The sequence below is a fragment of the Pantherophis guttatus genome, chromosome 2 (genome assembly GCF_059756535.1).
Source record: "Pantherophis guttatus breed Tessera chromosome 2, ASM5975653v1, whole genome shotgun sequence".
In the NCBI taxonomy this organism is placed as follows: Eukaryota; Metazoa; Chordata; class Lepidosauria; order Squamata; family Colubridae; genus Pantherophis; species Pantherophis guttatus.
Window position 1 is genome coordinate 271,081,046 of NC_142064.1, and position 16,875 is coordinate 271,097,920.

Consider the following 16,875-nt stretch of genomic DNA (forward strand, 5'->3'; position numbering starts at 1 on the left):
CTGCAGGGTGAACTGGGATCCAACTGAAAAAGTCCCGATGTAACTCAATGTAGTGGATTCCCAGAAAGCATCCACAACCAAATTGTTCTGTGGGCATTTGGAACCCCAATCATTCTGCTGGGTTGATTTCCAGTTGTTTTTCTTTTATGCTCTTATATGTGACTGGTTTATTTTATAAAGTTGTGCTTTTGAGTGATGAATTTACTGTTTTCTTAATGTGGACTTTTGAACATTATGATGCTTATGTGGACTTAGACTTACTGTGCATTCCTTATTATTCAGAACGTTATGTTTTAGGGTGGATATTTAATTTTTTTATTGTGAGCTACTGTGCATCTGTCTGGAATTGAATGCAAACAAATCAAATAGATGTCCATCCATCCATCCATTCATGTAACATGTCCCTTTTCTACTTGGAAGAGTCAAACAAAAGAGTCAAAGAGTTTCTAAGAAATTTCTCCCTTGCTATATAACCTCAAACAGAGATGCTCAACATGAGACATCTCTGGTTCTTTCATACTGATCCAACAGGTAGAAAAGTCTATCTGTACCCCTCTGCCAAATGAAAATCTAATGAGTAGCATTTCACCCTGAGTCTTAAATACTTTGCTTCCATAAATATCTCCTGCAAATCATGAATTTTGATTGTCCCTAGAAATGGTTCCATCCAGGAAAGGAGATTACAAGAAAACCTCATCCTTCCCTTCCCTTCCCTTCCCTTCCCTTCCCTTCCCTTCCCTTCCCTTCCCTTCCCTTTCCTTTCCTTACCTGGATCTCTGGCCTGCCCTTGAGTTGCCATTGGCAAGGGGAATGGGAAAACTAACTCTGTAGCTGCAGTGAGGCAGCATGTCAGTCAAAACAAAAGCACATTCCAGCCATCTCTCTGTTAAGGCTGTCTCCATGGTTATCCACAGTGGCCAGAGAGGAGTGATCTCTACAACCCACAAAATTGCTTCGATGGAAAATTGTGACTGATGACACACCTTTGGGGGAGGGGGAAAAAAGGGTCAGAGCTGGAACGTAAATTACGTGAGATCAGAGTTGGCTTTACTTGGAACGTGCTGACATGAAGCTCCTAATAAATAATTGGATTTCTTTTGAAGCTTGGCTCGATGCTCATGATGTAATTAGGGCATCGGTTGGAATCCTGACATCTACTTTATGGTAAAGGCTATTTTTCTCTTTTCAAATACTGAAAAATACACCAAATTTCCTGTGGATCACCCTTTAAACATCAACTGAGATGACAGCATAGCTAAGATTGAATCTCTGCTATCAAGAAAATTTGGGGATCATTGTAGTTTCCTTTTGCCTTGTTTCCATTTTTAGTAACAGACTTAATCTTGGGAATAATTTAATTCCCAAAAACTCACTTACTGAAAGCCAATAGTCAGTATCGCCTCTATTTTATTTATTTATGTACCGTATTTTTTGGAGTATAAGGCACACCTTTTTCCACCAAAAAGAGGGTGAATATCCGGGTTTGTCTTATACTCCAAATGTAGCCCCGCCCAGCTTCTCAAACGGAGGTTTCAGAGGCTGAAAAAAGCATTAGAAATGAAGCTTCAGAAAAGAAGCCCCCAAACAGCTTCAGAAAAGAAGCCCCCAAACAGAGCTTCAGAGGCTTTTTTTTTGTGAAACTGTTTTGGAGGCTTTCAGAGGCAGGAAAAAAAGTTTTTTCTGAAACATGGTTTACAGAGTCACCATCTTGCTCCAAATAATCCTTTTACTGACCTCAGAAGGATGCAAGGCTGAGTCATCCTTGAGCCAGTCAGGATCGAACTCCTGCTGAATGAGCAGTGAGTTAGCCTGCAATACTGCTGTCATGGTTGACTAGCTACGCAGTCTTGCTTTTTTTGTTGTTAGTTGTGAAGTCGTATCTGACCCATCGTGACCCCATGGACAGTGTTCCTCCAGGTCTTCCTGTCCTCTACCATCCTCTGGAGTCCATTTAAGCTCCCTCCTACTGCTTCAGTGACTCCATCTAGCCACCTCGTTCTCTGTCATCCCCTTCTTCTTTTGCCCTCAATCGTTCCCAGCAAAAGTCTCTTCTCCAGTGAGTTCTTCCTTCTCATTAGGTGACCAAAGTATTTGAGTTTCATCTTCAGGATCTGGCCTTGCTTGCAACCAGACAACTATAACAGGAGGGGGAAGGGAAGGCCTTGGAATCTAAAGGAGGCTTGGGAAGGAAATTTGGAATGCAAGTATGTCAACTGGAAGTCTGAGACAGATCCAATATCTCAAAGTCACCAGCTGGGGAAGTCCGAGGCAGACAGACTGTTCCAAAAACAAAGAAAGTGCAAATGCATGGTGCACAATCGACAATGGGAGGTCCAGGGGGGGCAAGGGAAAGTTTTCCTATGCTATTTTGACAGGAAAACATTGGAACTGGCTTTTCTCCTGTACCTGCATGGAAACTTCAGTAAAGTTACTTTATTTTTCGTTGTATAAGATGCACTTCCCCCCAAAAGAGGCTGATAACTTGGGTGCGTCTTATACTGCAAATGTAGCCCCACCCACCAGCCAGTCCCACCCTTCGGCCTCAGCACATCCTCTTCCTGGCTGCAGAGATTGCCACAAACAATGGCTCTTATTTTCAGTCTCCAAATGCTCCGTTTGAGAGCTGTTCAAGTTTGCGGGGATTGCCAAGACACATCGCCACTGATCGCTGCCTGTGCACATTGTGTTTTCGGCCTCTGTGTATCACGTTTTAGGCTTCAGCATGCCCCATTTTTGGCTTCTGCACCTCATGTTTTTGGGTAGCAATGGGCGGTGATATGGTTTTTACGATCCCCGCAGCCATGAACAGTTCTCAAATGGAGCATTTGGAGGCTGAAAACACGAGGCGCGGAGCCCAAAATGGCAATCCATTTTGCCAAAGCTACTGCCTTGTCTTACTGCTTCCGCGCTTCACCTGCTTTACTAAGTGGAGCTCCCTCTGACAATCAGCTGTGCTTTTTAAGCTGTTTATCAGCCCCAGTGCACACTCACAACCAGCCAACTAATGTGTGCTAAAGCTGACCAGGCTAAGGAAGCTAGCCAGATGAATACTTGGTAGGCAGAGGCAGAATTTTTTCCCCCTATTTTCCTTCCCAAAAACTAAGGTGCCTCTTATACTCCGGAGCATTTTATACTCCAAAAAATATGGTATACTCTTGGTAAAAAAATGTCCCAGGAGTTTCTTTTGCTGTCTAACCCAATGGGAAAATTGACAACTGCATTCTAACTGACAGACTGACTGACTGACTGACTGAAGCTGATGTAGATGGGATGTTCAGTTGCCTTTTTGTTTTGTAACTACATGAACTTAGTGTAGATATAGAGTTAAAGGCAGGGCAAGCATATCATTGACTGGGAATCTTGAATTCTGGGAATCCTGAATTATGCCTACTTTATCACTTTATGGCTGAAGGCTGTACAATTTAAAGCTTTGTTTTTACTTTGTATCTTGTTGCAAAAATGTATGTGAAACTTGTTGGTTTTAGAGCTGTTGTGCTTGAGGCGTAAAATATTCCTGAGCATCTTTTTTTTTGGTCAGAAGTAAATATTTTATTATTATCTCCATCCTCAGTGTGTTTTATTGGGCCTTGCATACCAGCCCTGAATCCAGAGATTTGGAATGTTTCCAAAAATTTCCTTTCTTGTGCAATAGATTCTCTTTTCCAATTTCATTTTGGAAAAAAAAAATGTCTAGGTATCTTCAGTGCTTAGCCATCCTTTCCCCTTTCAATCAAAAATTTCCTATCCTGCCAATCAGGGTTTCTTGGTCAATTCATTGCTTTGCTTACATAATCTCTCCTGTCTCCTTTCTCTTTGCAAGCAGGAACATCATACCACCATCTCCCACACAATCCTGGCCTCTTAGTTCCATTGTGGGGTCTATTAGACTCAACTCTCCGCTGATAAGGCTCCCCCCCACTCAACCCACTATGGAGGAATGGCTGGTGAATTTGGTAGAATAGCTGAAATGGATAAATTAACTTCTTTGATTAGGGAAAGGAAATGATCTACATTAATTGATAACTAGAAGCCTCTTATACATTTCTTCATAAAAAAAAATGTCAATAGAGAATATTTGTTGTTCAGGATTGAAATGAGGGATCCTTGGTTCCCTCTGAGCTTTCTTGCTTTCTTGCAGATGTTTCCTGACCCAAACTAATAATATCGTCATTGTTAGTCACTCATGATAGTTATCAGCTCTGATAATGTTTCCCTCCCCCCAAATGCCATCACTCTGCTTAACAACTAATTCCCACAACATTGTCAAATAATGTATTACTATTATTATTCTCTTCCTTACTAGTATTTATCTCTTCCCACTTATTACTATAACCATGTTGCTTGTATCTTTTGATTTATATTGTTTTTATTTGTTTCCTAGTACAGTTTGATAGTTTATTAGTAACCTTGACTATCACTAAGTGTTGGATCTTTTTATTCTTGATGAATGTATTTTATTCTCCTTATGTACACTGAGAGCATATGCACCTAAGACAGATTCCTTGAGTGTCCAATCGCACCAATAAAGTATTCTATTGTATGATACTTAATTTGGGACATGAAACATCTGCAAGAAAACAAGCACGCATAGGGAGCACCAAGAACCCCACAAATAAAAAGAAATGAACTTCTGATCTATAGTTTTGATTGTTAGACAGGATAGATTATAGGGGAAAAAATACTTTCTTCTACCTGTTTGGTAGATCTTAATAATTATAAATATTTTATTAGTGAATTAATGTCCATTGGATTGAAAAAAAAGTGATGACCATTTATGTTGCAGCTGTATTTTCCCCAATTGTTTGGCCTTATTTCTCTGAATCTGAGAGATTAAAAACACTTTTTCCTTTTGTAAAAGTAAGCTGTTCAGCCCAGAGGTGGGTTTCAGCAGGTTCTGACCGGTTCTGGAGAGCCAGTAGGGGAAATTTTGAGTAGTTTGGAGAACCAGTAAATACCACCTCTGACTGGCCCCGCCCCCATCTATTCTCTGCCTCCTGAGTCCAAGCTGATCGGGAGGAAATGGGGATTTTGCAGTAACCTTCCCCTGGAGTGGGGAGGGAATGGAGATTTTACACTATCCTTCCCCTGCCATGCCCACCAAGCCACACCCACCAAGCCACACCCACAGAAGCGATAGGGTTAGGCACAGTAAAAAGCATTTATGGAATGGGGGAAGTCCAAGTCTTTTAATAGGGTACAGAAACAAATGTTACAAACATTTGGTACATGTGATACATCAGAAATAAACCAACGAAAGAATGAAAGACATTTATTACATTTGACAAGTGAACAATAGAAAATATTGACTAGAAATTACTTTCCACATGAGGTAAATTTATGGGTTACATCATGCTCTTTCCAAGATGGATTAGTATCTTACTTAAAACTTGCAAGTGTATTCAATTACTTTCAGAATACACTGACTAAGATTCAATTGTTGAAAAGGCTGCTTTTTCCCCATGAAAAAAAAGAAGAAAAACATGTTTTCCTAAAATCTGAAAGGAGGTCAACACTGCCAGACTAAAATTCTAATAACATCCTCACTTAAAGGCTGATAATGAAGCCCAAAATGCTAAATAATACTACCAGACACAGAAACATAAAAACATGGAAATTAGGCTTAAGCAGGAGATCACTTCAAAAAGCAGCCTGATAGTGTTTTCTCCTGAAAAGTACCCAATGGGTGAGAATTATATTGGGTGGGAATTATACTCCCAGAACATCCATCAGCATCACTTTTTTACTTCACTTTTGAACATCAGTTGTTCCTTTGTATTCAGTTCTGGCCTCAGCAAAATGATGTAACACTTAGGGATGAAGATGCAACCCAGCAGCCCAGCACTGGAAGCCAAGATGGAGAAGACCTGCACAGCAACCGTGAATTTCCCTTTGGTGCTGAGATAGGTAGGCACAAAGGAGATCCAGACACTGCAAAAGACCAGCATGCTGAAGGTGATCAGCTTGGCTTCGTTGAAGGACCCAGGTAGATTCCTGGCCAGGAAGGCCACTATGAAGCAAATGGCAGCCTGAAAACCCATGTAACCAAGGGCAACATAAAACATAGTGACCGAGCCTTCATTGCACTGCAGAACAATCTCTCTAGGCTGGGAATACATGTCAGAATCAGGGAATGAAGGAAAGACTCCTAACCAGGTGAAACAAATGACAACCTGGACACTGGAACAAGAAATGATGATGGTGTTGGTCAGACTCTTGCCCAGCCATCCTCTCACTCTGTTTCCTGGCTTTGTGGCCAGGAAGGCCAGCACCACCATGACTGTTTTGGCCAAGACGGTAGACACGGCAATGGAGAAGATGATGCTGAAAATTGTTTGTCGGAGAAGGCAGGTGGTTCTCTTTGGCCGTCCAATGAAGAGAAAGGAAGTCAAGAAGCAAAGAAGAAGGGAGACCAGGAGGATATAGGAGAGGTCCCGGTTGTTGGCTTTGACAATTGGAGTTTCTTGGAATTTAATGAAGATTCCCAAGACTAAAACTGTGGTTAAGATCAGGAATAGGGCAAAGAAAGTAAGAATAATTCCCAAACACTCTTGATGGGACAAAAAAGTGACAATTTTGAGGATACATTGATCTCGATGCTTGTTCTGATACTGATTGTCTGGACATCTGGTGCAGTGGTCTGCATCTATAGAGGACAAATGTAATATTTACCATGGGCCTTGAGTTTGCTACCTCTGATCTACATCATGTAGGAAGGTTTCTAATGGACTAGAACTAGCCAATTTGACAAGGTTGGAATATTTTGCTTTTCCAAAATGGAGTTTGATTTGTCCCATTACCCATTAATTGGAGGATAAAATTTAAATTCAATAACAATATTGTTCAACTATTTTTGCTTTCATTTTGTCCCACCAAATCCCAATGGTTAATGATTAAAAAGGGGCAGATAAAGTTGTCTGGTTTGACCTTTCTCTCTAATCACCATAATGAGGAGAGGTTCCTTTCCGGTAGCAATGTATTCCCCCAAATAGCTACTCCACAGGAAACACAGGTCATGCCTGCCTACTCCTTGGATACTTTGGAGGAAGATGGATAGGCAGAAATGTGTCTATCCTGAGTCCACCCTGGAATGGAGAAGATGGCAAGATTACTGACTAGGTCCTGTGTGAGTTGGCTGTCAGGCCTGGAAGCCATCTTTTTCGTTGCCTCTTCAGGCCTGCCACATTTACTACTGTGGGAAACTGTAATGGAGGGATTGTATGGAGCCCTGAGTCCAAAAGGAGAAGGGTGGTATAGAAATTTAAATAATAAATAATAATAAATAAATATACCGGTAGTCATAATAACATTCCTTTCTCAGAAAGTCAAGGACATCTTTACCTGCAGCTAGAGGGTTAGAAACAGGAGGCATCTCCAGTCAGCATGGTGTTTGGATTGGGCCATGTGATGGACTTGTGGGTGTTGGGCAGGGACTTGAACTTTCCTTTGAGTGGGGAAAACCTGGAAGCTTTCAGATTTGGGTTTTCCCAGATGTGCTAATATGACATCTTCATTAACATGTAATTTTGGGGAAAGTCGAGCCTCGGAGTTTTCTTTCATTGGGGGTGTTACTTGAAACCCTGACATTGGAGATTAATTTATCTCAATGGAGCTTCATAATGTAGAAGCAACATCATTCTGTTTGTCATGGTGAAACAATGCTTCATGTCACTTCAACTGATCCTTCACAAAGTCACATATGCTTTTTGATAGCTGCTTGGCTTCTTCTACACTTAACCTCTCATTCCAATGAATTTTCCCAGCTTATATTATGGTTATATCCTTGGTGAAATTAATTCTGATAGTTAAATTAATAGTCCCTCCCCCACCCCCAATACTTAGAAGATATTTCTAATATCTTCTTAGAAAAGATCTGCAGGAACCTTTGCTCCTATCCCAAGGGCTGTTTTGATTCCCATTCACCCACCTTCTTGGGTGGAAATGCTCCCTTCTGCACAAGGGACGCAGTTGTAGCAACAGATTGGTTTTCCTTCCTGGACCACCTTGAAATAGCCAGGTTGACAAGGCTCCACACACTGGGAGTGAGGCAAGTGCTGAAAGTGAACAGAATTTGCATTCAGAAGCATCTGCAAAACTGATTAGTTATGAAATGAATTATAGTGTTGGAATGGGATTGTCAGGTCCCATAGCTTATCTCGTCTCCAGAGAAGAGCAGCAGCGTTGCCTTGGAGAATGGCATTTATCACCTCCTTCGCCTGAGTATCTCATAATATCTTTACACTTCGAGATTGGCTTGTTGATGTATTTGACTTTGGGAGGGGCTCTGTCTGCACTTTACTGTTTTGAGCGGGAAACTTAATTCCTGCCTAGATCTCTTGATATCACAATCATCCAATAAAAGTTTCCTTTTGAAATGGCTTTTGTTTCATGAGGACTGCTTTCTTGAGAGGACTGGAGAGGCAGGACCTTACAGGGAAAAACAAGAGGTATGTGCAAAATGGACTAGAAGTGGACCATTCTGTTTCTCCTCTGGCCCTTGTTGTGGTGGCCACTCCAGAGAATTTTCTAGAAAGTTACTCTTGAAACTGGAAAAATGATAGTCAGATATGCTTCCATTTTGGAGGACTGTCTCTGGAAGGCTGTCAGAGAAACTTTTGGAAAAACATATCATATGGAGGAGAAATTAGAATTCTGAAATTCTTCAATATGATGGGTTTTGTACTTTTCTACTACCAAATAAGGTCAAATTCTTGAATGTATATATGCCCAAATGAACATGTGTAACTCAATTGATTTTACTTCTCCCCTCCTCTTAAATCCTGCTTCCATTTCCCCCCCATTTCCACATTTTTTCCCTCTATGTCCCCAGACCAAAGTCTTGTACTGTATAAGTCATAAAGCAACTTTTCCTTTACTGGTTATAAATGAAAGAATATAATTCTGAAGCATGAATTTGAAGGCAGTCGGTCTTACATATTGTTTGGGATGGTGGGGTACACTGATTGAGATGATGGACAAAACTACTGTGTTTCCCCGAAAATAAGACCCTGTCTTATATTTTTTGAACCCTGAAATCAGTGCTTGGTCTTATTTTTGGGGAGGTCTTATTATTTCGGGGTGTGTGGAGCAAGACGAGGCTCCTCTTGCTGATTTCCAGCTCTGTCACCCTAACCCTAACTAGAGGAAATGGCGAGGATTGGCTGCGCATGTGCTTAAATATTTTTGGGGAGGGCTTATTTTTTTGGGGGGGGCAGGACTTATTTTAGTCCATGTGCTCAAAAACCTGATTGGACTTATTATCAGGGAATGTCTTATTTTCAGGGAAACATGGTTAAGAGATGGGACACCTCTTCCTCTACCTGATTGAGCCACTGAGGGCTCATGATAGCTTCCTTGTTGATGCTGAATTTGACTCCAATGGTTCCTTCTCTGTCTAGACTCCCAAATTTCACTCTGGTGGTCGACTTATTTGGAAACCACACCCAGCTCACAATGTCAAAGTCAGCCATCAAATCTCCATTTCTATCCAAATACATTCCTTCTATGGTGTTGTTGTAGATCTGAGGATTCTTCAGGAAATGGTGAAGCTACAGAATATAAGGAAAGAGGTTTTTACACAACTGGAATCATCTAAACAAGTTGATGTACAGAGATATAAGGAATTTGGCTTATTGAGCTGCAGCCTGTTTTCTTCTCAGGACAATCTGCATAGATTTGTCCTTCAGGTACCAATGGCGGATGTTTTCTTTCCAACATCTGGCTGTTGTGACTTCGACCCCCGAGGCCGACTTATCAGAGGGAGAAGGCTCCGAACATGAAGGAGAGGAGTTGGCCAGGCCGCCCTCTCCAGGACCCTCCTCTCTGGCAATGCCTCAGGTGTCTCCTGACGGAGAAGAGATTGGCCAGGAGCCAGGTATCTCCTTGCAGTCAGACAGTGATGGAGATAACTCTTGGCTGGATCCACACCAGCGTCTGAGAGACAAGCGCATGCAGCAGAATAGGAGGTGTGCCAGAGATTAAGCTGAGTCACTGGACCACACCCCACAGGAGATAAAAAGGGGTGAGGTGGCCATTCAGACTCTGTGACAGACAAAACTAACTTACTAGCGAGTCACATTGTATCTTTGAAACAACGTTATCTGCCTTGGACTTAATACGGACTGGACTTGACAATTCTTGATCTGTGTGTATCTTGTTTGAATTTATCTGTTGGAGGAACAACCCCTCCCTCTATGAGTAAAGTTCTTGGCAAGCAGCTACTGGGTTGCTGCCAATCCTCTTATCGAAAGAATTTGTTCTCTGCAAGTTTTATTTAACCCCTGGCTATCTGTTTGTGTTCGTGTGTGAGACGGGGACGGAACACTGGCATTCCCCACTAGCCCACATTTTCTTGTTTTATAGTTTTATTTCTCCCCTTAGTTCTCTTGAAGATAAGCAGATGGCAGAAGGGCAGGAGAAGGGAAATCCATTACCTACAAATATATTTGCTTACATTATCTGTTGCTTATCCATGAGTTTTCCCCTCCTCCCTGAGATGTCCTGTATAGCTATAGATACATCGTTTTGTCTACAGAGATTTATCTTAACATTATTTGGAGAGTTTCTCCTGTGCACATTGAATAACAAACAACGCAGTGAGCCTTGATTATTTATTTTGGGACCTGTGTTTTGATTCCACAAGAGAGATAGATTAACAGAGTTGGAAGGGACCTTGTAGATCATCTAGTCCAACCCCCTGCCCAAGCAGGAGACCCTACACCATTTCTGACAAATGGCAGTCCAATCTCTTCTTGAAGGATTCCAATGATGAAGTTCCCACAACTTCTGAAGGCAAGCTGTTCCATTGGTTGATTGTTCACACTGTCAGAAAATGTCTCCTTATTGTAGAAGACACAGCATCAGTTTGTACAACTCAGTCCTGGAAATATAATAATTTAATAATTATAATAATAATTTAACAAAGTTGGAAGGGACATTGGAGGTCTTCTAGTCCAACCCCCTGCTTAAGCAGGAAACCCTACACTACTTCAGACAAATGGTTTTCTAATCTCTTCTTATAAACTTCCTGTGTTATGAATTGGCTTTCGGAAATTGGGAAGCAAATGTCAATATTTATAATTAACTTCCATTTGCTCGTTATCTGAAAAAGCTTGAACACTGATTTGGAGGGAAAGCTTGAATATTGATTCTGGAACTCTTCAGGTGCTTTTACAAGAATATACACTGATAATTCTTCTCGCCTGGACTACTGCAATGCTCTCTACATGGGGCTCCCCTTGAGGAGGCTCCAGCTGGTCCAGAATGTGGCCGCGCGGGTAACTATGGGGGCGACATGGCGCTCCCATGTAACACCACTCCTGTGCGAGCTGCACTGTCTCCCGGTGGTCTTCCGGGTGCGCTTCAAGGTATTGGTTCTCATCTTTAAAGCACTCCATGGCTTAGGGCCTGGGTACTTACGAGACCACCTTCTGCCACCGATAACCTCCCACTGGCCAATTCGCTCCCACAGAGAGGGTCTCCTCAGGGTGCCGTCGGTCAAGCAATGTCGACTGACGACCCCCAGGGGGAGAGCCTTCTCTGTGGGGGCAACCACCCTCTGGAACGAGCTACCCCCAGGAATATGACTGATCCCGGACCTCCGTACTTTCCGCCGAGCGTTAAAGACCTTCTTATTCCAGCAAGCTGGGCTGTCTTAAAATTTTAATGGGTTATTTTATGGGGAAAGGGTTTTAAAATTTAGGGAAGCCAAACTGATTTAATTCTGTTTTAATTCTTTTTAATTTTTATACTGTATGTGTGTCAAATTTTGGCTGTTCACCGCCCTGAGTCCTTCGGGAGAAGGGCGGTATACAAATTTAAATAATAAATAAATAAAATAAAATAATTGTAATATTAAATACAATATAGTGTTACATTATAATAAATTGGGAGATTATCCAAAATCCCTTTCCACAAGCATCAAATTCTAGAATCAGAAGAAAGAAAAGCTCAAAGCACATGAAGTAAAATACATGAAGTAAAATAATTGTAGTGGTGTGTGACAACATAACCAAGGTATAATTTGCCATTCAAAATGCTGGAGGCCAAATGTAAAAAGAAAGAGTAATTCAATATTTAATGTTACATGTAATAACAGTGGCAACGGAATTACGTATGCACAAAATTGGAAAAACGAAAGTATACCGACAGAGGAAATGGTAGTAAAGAAAATATTAGAATGTGCCAAAATGGACAGGGTAACGATGGAAATTAAAGACAAAGAAGAAACAGCGTATTACTTAATATGGGGCCTATGGTACAATTAACTAGATAATAGATGCAAAGTTTAGAAAATTAATGATGAAAGAGGGTCAATAAGCTAGAAACGAATACAGATATAAAACTATATAGAAGAATATGTATTGCAAGCAATATTATTATTAGACTGTGCATAACTGCAAATTAAAATATATAGAGTGCTAAATGTATAGAGAATTATGTTATAACTATGGAAACAATAGATATAAGTATGTTATATAATATCAAGTTTCTTTTTTTTCCCTACGGACTATACTGTATGATTAAGAGAAAAATGGTCGTAATTAGGATGTATAACATTACATGTATTTATAAAGGTGCTGATACAACCAGTATATCCTTTTGCCTTTCAGCTCCAATCCAGGAGCCCTCAAGCAACCGCCTCCACGACAAACCATTTTATATCAAATTTATATTTTTAAAACGTGGACTACTATAGATCTATTTCAAGCTATTTAGCTCTCATCAGCTACTCTCCCTTTATTTCTTTATCAGCAAAAATATAAATTTTGTATAATTAATATATATAGCTTGTGGCTCAGAAGGTTAATTCAACTGCCTAACATGCAGGAATCCAAGGTCGTAAGGGTATGGCTAGCTGATGAAAGCTAAAAGCTTGAAATAGATCTATACTAGTCTCCCTTTATTTCTTTATCAGCAAAATATACATTTGGTATAAAATGGTTTGTCGTGAATGCGACTGCTTGAGGGCTCCTGGATTGGAGCTGAAAGGCAAAAGGGAGCAGAATGCCCCCTCCCATATGTTGGGCTAGACCAGGTGCCTCGATAGAAAAACATTTGATATGTATGTATGTATGCATGCGTGCGTGTGTGTGTGTGTGTGTGTGTGTGTGTGTGTCCCCCACAATCTGGGTCCTCATTTGACCAACTTAGAAAGGGTGGAAGGCTGAGTCAACCTTGAGCCTGGTGAGATTTGAACTTGCAGTAATTGCAGACAGCTCAATGTTAATAACAGGCTTTAGTCTGCTGTGCCACCACTAGGCTCTATATATATATGAAAGAGGAGGACAAGGGATCTTATGAAAGAAAATGATTCATAAAAGATATTTTTTTCTCAATGTATATGACATTTCTCAAAGAGTGTTTCATGATGTTCACCATCTAGATGTCGCCCTTAGCAACATACATGGAACCTTTAAGGAAATACCTGCCATGGTTGAATGTTTTCAACTTCCAGCTTGTCTTTTCTCTCCATCCTTGTCCTCTGGGATCTGGGTGAATTGACCACATTTAAGGCATGTGCCACAATCTGGATGGCATTGTAAGTTAAGGAGCTATCTAGAGAGAAGGTCTTTTCAATCATCTGCTGAGGTAGAGTCTCCAAGTTCTCTTTCTCTGTACACCTTGTCCAGCCTTTCACAGACAAGGCAGGCTTCCCATATGAACAGTGAAATTTCTTAGTCATAAATGCTTTGATAAAAGGATAGAAATCTCGGAAATCGTCAAATTTGGTCCTTTGGCTGGTTTGGATAAGAGAAGAAAAAATAATATGGGTGTATCTGAAAGAGAAACTATTATATGATAATTCAAGGGTGAGATCCCACAAAGCGGTTATGATCCAAACTATTCCTTCAATAGGATTTCGCAAGGAATTTAATATGTTTTCTATGAAAAAGGCTCCCTCGATGAACGTAAACTCTGAGTAATAAACCAATACATTGATTTGGGCCCACCGGTTGAAAACAGAAATCTGATACTTGAAGTTCTCATCTTTTAATAATACGATTTGTGCAAAAACAACACAGATGCCATTCTGAGCCAGCACAGGAACGAAAGTCCTAATGAAATGTTCTCCGTTATCAGTGTCTGCAGCAAAGACTCCAATGAATGTCCATCGAAAATACAGCAGCAGTTTAACAATCCCCAGGTTTTGAGCACCTTCTTTGGGGACGGTCCGGTAGAAAAAAGGTAACTGAGTTTTATCACTCAGGATCGGTGAAATATAAGTGTAGCTGATCTGGAATGAAAAAAAGGGAGATTTATGTTTTATTTGGAGCTGTTACTATCCTGCTCTATGGAGTAGAGAGTTGGTCTCTGACAGAAAACCACTTGAAGAAATGAGAAGCATTTGAAATGTAGATTTACAGACGGCTGTTAAGTATAAATTGGGTTAACAAAAATCACAAATAAGGAGGTGATAAGCCACCTGGGAAAGCCAAGGGAAATCATCAAAGCCATTAAAAAGCAAACGTTAGAATATTTTGGATATGTGATGCAACACCCAGAAAAATACGGCATCCTTCACTTAATCCTCCAGGGAAAGATTGAAGGCAAACGAGGTCCAGGCATAAGAAGAACATCGTGGCATCAAAACCTAACGGACTGCTTTGGACAAAACTCAGCAGCACTTTTTAATGTGGCTGTTGACAAAAATAGGATTGGCAACATGATCACCAGCGTCTCATGATGGATATGGCAGAAAAAGAAGACCTATTAGATCCTGAAATGATAATGTCAACGCTTAGGTAGTGGCTGGAAGATTCCAGCCTACCTTGGTGGATTTAATAGGGGATCAGAAATGCAGAAAACATAACTGTCAACAATGGATTGTAAGAAGAAATCCGGATCTCATTTTCTGAAAAGCTGATGCTTCCTCAGAGCCTGCATAGTGCAAGATCTGAGCAACGTGAAATATTACAAGTTAATATTTATTCTCAATTTATAACTGTTAATTATGGTTGTATCAATATTTGTTCTTGTCTCTCTGGGAGACTGAAAGATGACATAAAGATTAATTCTTCATCTTAATCCATGCTTAATTAACATTTCTAAGGAGAAAATCTCCTTAACCGCTCTGGAATAAACTTGCAGCCATTCACTGGCTCTATACCTGTGGGATTTTGTAGATGCCCAATATGGCAGCCATAAGGATGGATATATCAGAGTTGGTCTCTTCCAGGAGAACCAGCATGTTTCTCTTCCTTCCGCAGCTGTAGTTGGGAACATTGGCCTCTCCAGTCGAAAGCAAATCCAACAGACCATCCAATGTCAACATTTTGTCTCGAAAGTTGTCATGGAGATTATAACCCAGGGTGAGGTTGGGCAAGAGAAGGGGATCTTTGTTGATTTCCTGAATGGCAAAAAGGAAGGACAGAATTTTCCAGTACAACACACCTGTTTTCCTGAAAAGATACATGGATTTTGCCATGATGTTACATTCAGTGAAATCACCAACCTAGAACTAAGGAGAAATTTCCTGACAGTGAAAGCAATTAACTGGTGGAAGGGCTTCCTTCCCGAAGTTGTGGATGCTCCATCACTGGAGGTTTTTAAGACGAGATTGGACAGCCATTTGTCTGGAATGGTATAGGGCAGTGATGGCTAACATTTTCGCCATCGTGAGCCAGGAAGGGGGGAGGGGGAAGTCCATGTGCGTGTGTGCCCACACCCATAATTCTATGCACCCTGCACTGAGCATGTTCGCGAAACTCCCCTCCACCCCAGCTCCTGTCCCCAGCCTCCAGAGCCTCTCCAGGAGTCTCTGGAGGTTGGGGACAGCAAAAACATCACTTCCTGTTCAACCGGGAGTTGGGAAATGGGCCATTTCAACCCTCTGCAGGGCCTCTGAGGGAATGGGGAAGGCTGTTTTCACCCTCCCCAGATGCATAGAGAGGATCTTGAGCCAGGTGAGAAAGAAAAACGGGCCTTCCCCACCCCCAGAGGCCCTCCGGAGGCAGGAAACAGTCTGTTTCCCTACTTCTGGTGGGCCCATGTGGCCCAAAAATCAGCTGGCCGGCATGTGCATGTGTGCCAGAGCTGAGCTCGCGTGTCCACCGATATGGCTACACATGCCATCTGTGGCACACGTGCCATAGGTTCGCCATCACGGGTATAGGGTCTCCTGCTTGTGCAGGGGAGTAGACTAGAAGACCTCCAAGGTCTTCCTATCCAACTCTGTTATTCTGTTAATGAATTTCATATGTGCTATTGTGACTGCACAGGTTTTTGTCCCCAAAGTTCCTCTTCTCTACTTAGATTATTTGAAAGTCAAAACAGACACACTCCAGACAATCTGGGCACTGTTGTCACTTGCACTATTCGCTCAACCTCAGTTTGAGAAGTCAAAAAACATCCCAGGAAAAGATTTTGGCAAACCATGTCTGAAAATGTAGCTCAGAAAACTTCATGGACCTCACCATGTAGGAACCAGGATTTGAGATTCCATCAAAGGGCCATTATGCATGTATTATATTTTTAAAGTGTGCATGTATGGGTGTGTATGAGATTGAATGTGTGAATGAAGTTGGGGCAGAAAAGAAAGCATTTAAGAATTGAACAGAAGTACCAACTTTCCCATTTTCTCTTGAGTAAATGGTCTCGATCCCTGTTTGCTTGAGAGAGTGGATAGAGAAAACAGAGGGCCTGCTTAAAGCACTTTGGTATCAGTGGAACCAGAGGTGAGTCAAGAAGGAGCATCTGAAGATGCCCATGTCCACATCAGGGAAGCAACAACTAGCTGTGGCGAGTTTGGAGAAATCCATGGATCATTGAAGAAAACAATACAGGGAATTTGGGAGAAAGACTGGAGGCACCCAGGAGCTGACTGCTGATGTCTTTGGAGTTGCGGGTTCTATCTTTCTGGAAAATTTATTCATTCAA

The 16,875-nt window shown here is 41.4% G+C and overlaps 1 protein-coding gene across 1 annotated transcript; it reads right to left on the reverse strand.

The window, feature by feature from the left end:
- Positions 1–2,771: 2,771 nt before the first annotated feature.
- Positions 2,772–15,424, reverse strand: LOC132711851 (vomeronasal type-2 receptor 26-like). The gene is made up of 5 exons (XM_087885269.1): positions 15,107–15,424; positions 13,934–14,233; positions 9,318–9,545; positions 7,925–8,051; positions 2,772–6,643 (listed from the first exon to the last, which is right to left on the reverse strand). Exons 1-5 carry the CDS (start codon positions 15,422–15,424, stop codon positions 5,733–5,735), a joined length of 1,884 nt encoding a protein of 627 aa, XP_087741395.1. The 3' UTR covers positions 2,772–5,732.
- Between the last annotated feature and the right edge of the window lie 1,451 nt (positions 15,425–16,875).